Source organism: Leptonychotes weddellii, chromosome 11 (assembly GCF_054177405.1).
Source record: "Leptonychotes weddellii isolate Sample4059 chromosome 11, ASM5417740v2, whole genome shotgun sequence".
Lineage (NCBI taxonomy): Eukaryota > Metazoa > Chordata > Mammalia > Carnivora > Phocidae > Leptonychotes > Leptonychotes weddellii.
Window position 1 is genome coordinate 34,818,641 of NC_138379.1, and position 6,004 is coordinate 34,824,644.

Below are 6,004 nucleotides of genomic sequence, written 5' to 3' on the forward strand. Positions count from 1 at the left end.
CCCGCATCGGGCTCCTTGCTCGGCGAGGAGCCTGCTTCTCCCTCTAACCCCCCCCCCCCCATGTACTCTCTCTCTCTCTCTCATTCTCGCTCTCTCAAATAAATAAATAAATCTTTAAAAAAAAAAAAGAATTCCCTATATATTTTTTAAAAATCCAGCAATATATTAATATGACATAAACTGTGTACCTTATTTATTTGCTGAAATGTAAATAAAATTGAAATAACTGGGGTAAAAAAATATAAGAGTATATGAATGATTATGCTCTTAATGTCAAATATTTAAGTTTTCCTATAAAATATAACTTGTCACTAGAGGGTATTATGCTAAGCGAGATAAGTCAGTCAGAGAAAGATAATTATCATATGATCTCACTGATATGTAGAATTTGAGAAACAAGGCAGAGGATCATAGGGGAAGGGAGGGAAAAATAAAACAAGATGAAACCAGAGAGGGAGACAAACCATAAGAGACTCTTAATCTCAGGAAACAAACTGAGGGTTGCTGGAGTGGAGGGGGGTGAGCGGGATGGGATGGCTGGGTGATGGACATTGGGGAGGGTATGTACTATGGTGAGCACTGTGAATTGTGTAAGACTGATGAATCACAGACCTATACCCCTGAAACAAATAATACATTATATGTTAATAAAAAAATAAAATATAACTTGTCCACCGATTTGTACAGTAAAAACTATGAAATTCCCATATTACTCATTCTCAGTCTCTTCTCAGAGCATTTGACATCTCCCTGACATTGCCTCAGGAGCACCCTTGGGGTAATTGCTTATTCTCCCATATCCCCTGCATATCCTCAAAAAGGAGGGGTGTACTCATTCTGTACTCATTGCCTCTTTCAAACCATTAGTCCCCTACTCTCTTAACATTCCCCCTATTTTTTGTAGCTCATCTACTAATGACCATTTACTAATCTCTTGGTTACTCCATCTCATTCATAAAAGACTGACACCTAGCTGACAATCTTTCCTCTCTGTCCCAACTTCTACGATTAACCTTGGTGACTTCATTGTCCATGTGGATAAACTAACCAAGTCCCTTGACTTCTTCAGCTCATAGAACCTTCTCTTCCCACCCCAAGGATTCTACTGTGGACCTTGTTAGAGGGTTCCTCCCTATCCAACTTAGATCCCATGATTCATCCTATAACCCTTTCACCATAGACTAAGACCCTCTGCCCTATTTTAATTTTCAGTTTATAAATATCTCTTAAATTCCTTATTATTCATTTTCCTCTTATAATTTATTCATTTGTACGCAGATCATATTTAAGGGCCAAGCTCTTGAATTTTGTCTGTGACCCTTTAGCAGAAAGTCAAACCCATTATTAACATGTATATAAGCCAAAAGCTACACCTCCTCCAACCCTCCCTTCTACTTTCTCCCCCACCTCCCCTTTTCATGCTCTAGCAAGTAAAACCCACGCCCAGATAAATTCAGCTATCTTCTCTCTCCATTCCTGTGCTCAGATCCCTGGAGGAAACTACAGAATAAAGTTAATCTTTAACTTACATTAAAATTAATCTTAATTAATTAGTTAATTCATACCAACCTCAAATAAGCATCCACCTAACAGCAATTCTGCTTTTTTGGGGGTCAAATTCTATTTCTCACTATCTACAAAGATGATTTCAAATCTTCTCAAACATCTGACTTCTCTATACATCCCCTGATTCTCAGTAGGTGATTTTGTCTCTCAGATGCATCCAATGCCAAACTTACAAATCTACATGATTCACTGCCTATCCTCTATTATCTCCTGTTAAAACAACTGGCTCTCTCTCCTCCTTTCTACGACTAATATGCTCTGGATATTCTATGCTCTGGATCCCACCCCCTCTGCTTATTTACTTCTATCTTCAATCTCTTCTTTTATTATCAGCATCTTATCTTAAAAAAAAAAAGAACACAGACTTGCCTGGCCTTGATTTTCCTCTCCAATTACTACTACTCTCTTTCCTTACCTTCACAGCCAAACACCTCAAAAGAGCTGTTTATACTTGTCTTAATTTCCTCAAAAGTTCTCAAGGGACTCTCCAAAGGGACAATTTGTCAATATCTGGAGACATTTTTGACTGTCAAAACTGGGGAAAGAGGGTATGCTACTGGCATCTAACACGTAGAGGCCAGGGATGCTGCTAACATTCCACAATGCACAGGAGAGCCCTCCAACAACAACGAAGAGCTATGGGGCCCAAAGTCAACAGTGCCGAGGTTAAGAAAACCCTAGTGTATTCCAATCAGGCTTTCATTCCTATTACTTCATTAAACAGGTCCTGCTAAGGTTATCCATGACCTCTGTCCCCTTATCTTCCTGACATTTTTAAACCTAATTTAAATGACTTCTCAACATCAATCAACAGAAAACCAATTCTTTCATCTTTAAAGCATCCTCCTCTCTCTTGGTTACCATGAATCCACATTCTTTTCTCTTGGTTTTTCTTTTAACTGTCTGGCCACCACTTCTTAGTCACTTTGTGGACTCACACTATAAACTCAAATTTCAACACTGGAATTCCTCAAGATTCAGTCTCAGTCTGTCTTCTCATTTTATTATACTCTCCTTAGGCAAGCTCATTAAAATTCCCAGCTGCTGTTACCAAGTGTAATGGGTATCTGTTGTCTGCACTTGTCCAGCATCTCTTTGTTGTTGTTGTTGTTGTTGACAGAACTTCTCTTTCCCTTTCAGGAACGTCTCTCTCCAAACTGACTCACACTTAGAACTCCAACCTAAAACTCTTTTACAAGTTCCAGAAGCTTGTACCCAACTGCCTATTTCCCCTCGGATATTGCAAAGGCACATTAAATTCAACTTGTCCATAACTGCAAACATGATCTTTAAACCTGATTCTCCTTGAGAATTCCCTTCCTCAGTGGATATCACTACCTATATAATGGTGCAAAATAGAAACCTACAAATGACCTTTCATTTCCTTATTTCCCACTTCATTCCGTTACCAAGTCCTATAAATGTTACCTCCTAAATACAGTGTCTCTCAAATTCATCCCCTTCTCTTCACCTCTACTACTATCCTTTCTATTCTGGACTACTGTTCATCTTCTTGACAAGTTTCCACATGTCCACTCTTGTCCCTTTCAAATCTGTTCCCTCTATCACAGCCATAGAAATATTTTTAACATGAAAACTTGCCAGTCCCTTGCTTAAATTCTTTTGGTGGCTTTCCATAGCCCTTATGGTAAGGACCCAAATCCTTTTATAAGGCTTTCAGTGGCCGAACGCTGCTTACTTCTTCAGCCTCACCATGCACTTCCCTTCAATCTCTGCATTTCAACAACTGACCTTTTATTCAGATCCACAAGTGCCCTCTACTTATATCTACCTCTATTCCTCTGTACATGTGTTCCCTCTGCCTGTCCAGCCTTCCAAATTAACTCCTACTCATTATTCAGAATTGGTCACATTTTACTTCCTTAGGAAGTCTTCCCTTACCATCACCCATGCTTCTACCCAGGGTATTTAAATTCTCTTCTTGTATACTCTTAAGTACTTGGTAGTTTTTCATCATAGCACTTATCATAATTTGTTATTATATAATTTACTTTTATAATTATTTTATTAAGTCCATTTCTTTAATTGAACTTCATGAAGTCAGGACCTTTTTTGCTCTCCACTATATCCTCAATGCCTGTATAATGTATATATGCCTGGCACATAGTAGGGACTCAACAAATATTAAAGAAAAGATGATAAATGAAGAGATAATTTAAGCCTACCTTAACCATAGTAGAAACTGGATGCACTCTCCTAAGATTTTTTAAAATTGATCCTGCCAGATCTGTCACAGACAGTCCAATAGCCCAAGAGGTATACCCTTTCAGCTTGATAATCTCATAGGCACTATGGTTGTAGAAAGTAAGAAAATCAAATTCATGGCAAATCAATTCAGAGAAAACATATTATTTTTCAAGCATCCATTTTGAAGTAACCTATATGTCAATGCCACTCCCAGAGATTTCTTCTAGAAATTATTTATGAATAGGCAATAAAAGTTTCTATACTATTTTCATAAACTTCATTATTCACTTTAAATAATAATTAACCCACCCTTCTCTTTTTTTTTTTAAAGATTTTATTTATTTATTTGAGAGAGAGAATGAGAGACAGAGAGCATGAGAGGGAGGAGGGTCAGAGGGAGAAGCAGACTCCCTGCTGAGCGGGAAGCCCGATGTGGGACTCGATCCCGGGACTCCAGGATCATGACCTGAGTCGAAGGCAATCGCTTAACCAACTGAGCCACCCAGGCGCCCCAACCCACCCTTCTCTTATCATAAAGGCAGAATACTAGGGCATATGTGCCACTAAAGATGTAAATTTTTTAAATTTTTGTTATTGTTGCTTAAGTATCCAAACACAGAATCCAATCATCTTGAAGGTTAGCATATACACCTTGCAGACCACTTAAAACTGTTACTAGGGTGCCAATGTAACTTTATATAATTATAAGCCATGTATACATATTTTTCATAAGAATAAATCATTAAATCAACAATACATGAAAATATGGGAAAATGTTCATGATATATTTTCAAAGGAAAAAGGCACAGTCCTAAACATTATGCAATTTCTTATCTCAGGCTCGTAAAAAACATCATTCATGTTTATAAAAACTTTAGAATTGCATCAATCCACAAAGTTATTAACAGTGATTATTTTTAAGTGATATTACAAGTGATATTATCTTCTTTACACTTTTCTGAATTTTCTTATTTTCTACGATAAATATGTGTTATATTTCTGCATTGCCACCAACAGATTTGGATTGATAGTCAAAGGCAAAGAATAAAGAGGTTTTAACTTAGCAATGAGCTTATTTAGTTCTGAGAAAAGGATCCAGAACAGAAAAAGGAACGTTTGGCATCATTATTCATATCAGGTGGTCTTACAACTATGTAGGGACAGTTTCAAGTCCCGAGGACTGCACACAACACACTTGGTAGCAAAAGATAAGACTGATGTGTGTATGGACCACCTCAGCACAGGATAGTTGAGACTGGACTGTAATCATTGTAGTATCCTATGATTTGAATGTCAATCTAAAATCAGGGGCACAGTTAGAGGGCATACGGATTGCTGTCAAATTGAGGATTAACTTTCAGACTCTCAATTCAATATGACCAAGACTCTGCGGGTTAAGTAAAAGGAAAGAGAGGGAGACTCTGCTGCCTAGTGATTGATTGAACGATGATGTAGGAGTTGAAGAAAGCTCTGCAGTAGATAACTGGGGAAAAATCTTACCGGTGGAATCTGGATGACAGATCCACCCTCTCAGGAATTAACAAAACGGACTGACAAAGAGAAAAGGGTTGAGAAAAAAAATGGCTAAAAATATAATCCTTTAGTTGTTATTATCCATCCTAATGAAAATAAAACTGCTGGTATAAAAAGAAAGGTAAGGGGAGCAAATAGAACAAGCAGTTTTAAGGCTACTATCTTAAGACAAAAACTGATTGCTCTACTAAAAACCTGGAACGACATCCTATTAAATCATGATGTCACTCCCCTGCAGTTGTTGGTTAGCCACTGGAAAATCAGAGGCTATAACATAAGAGTTGAGTTGTTTTTAGATAAAGACCAGCAGCATCCTGAGGACTCTTATAATTATAGATCCTCTGCTAAATGACCAAGGGGCAAATAATTTAATTTGGACACTGCATTGTTGGGAGGACTAATTGGAATGAGTACCAATCTGTATTGTGTTGCAGTATTTGTTATTCAAATCACACAGGACTTCAGTGGAAAATGTGGTCTTACTCATTATTTAAATTAGATATCATAGGGCGCCTGGGTGGCTCAGTTGTTAAGTGGCTCCCTTCGGCTCAGGTCATGATCCCAGAGTCCTGGGATCAAGTCCCACATCAGGCTCCCTGCTCAGCAGGAAGCCTGCTTCTCCCTCTCCCCCTTACCCCGCTTGTGTTCCAGCTCTCGCTGTCTCTGTCTCTGTCAAATAAATAAATAAAATCTTAAA

The 6,004-nt window shown here is 38.1% G+C and overlaps 1 protein-coding gene and 1 pseudogene across 2 annotated transcripts in view; one reads left to right on the forward strand and one right to left on the reverse strand.

The window, feature by feature from the left end:
* Positions 1-6,004, reverse strand: part of LOC102739429 (L-lactate dehydrogenase C chain) — a 50,973-nt gene that overhangs the window by 2,415 nt on the left and 42,554 nt on the right. The window contains exon 7 of the mRNA XM_081798506.1: positions 3,753-3,876. Coding sequence (XP_081654632.1) covers positions 3,753-3,876 — 124 coding nt within the window. The remainder of the gene's footprint in view (positions 1-3,752; positions 3,877-6,004) is intronic.
* LOC145716181 (WW domain-binding protein 2 pseudogene) overlaps positions 1-6,004 on the forward strand; it is a 74,515-nt pseudogene that overhangs the window by 1,960 nt on the left and 66,551 nt on the right. The gene's annotated exons all lie outside the window — the stretch shown is intronic.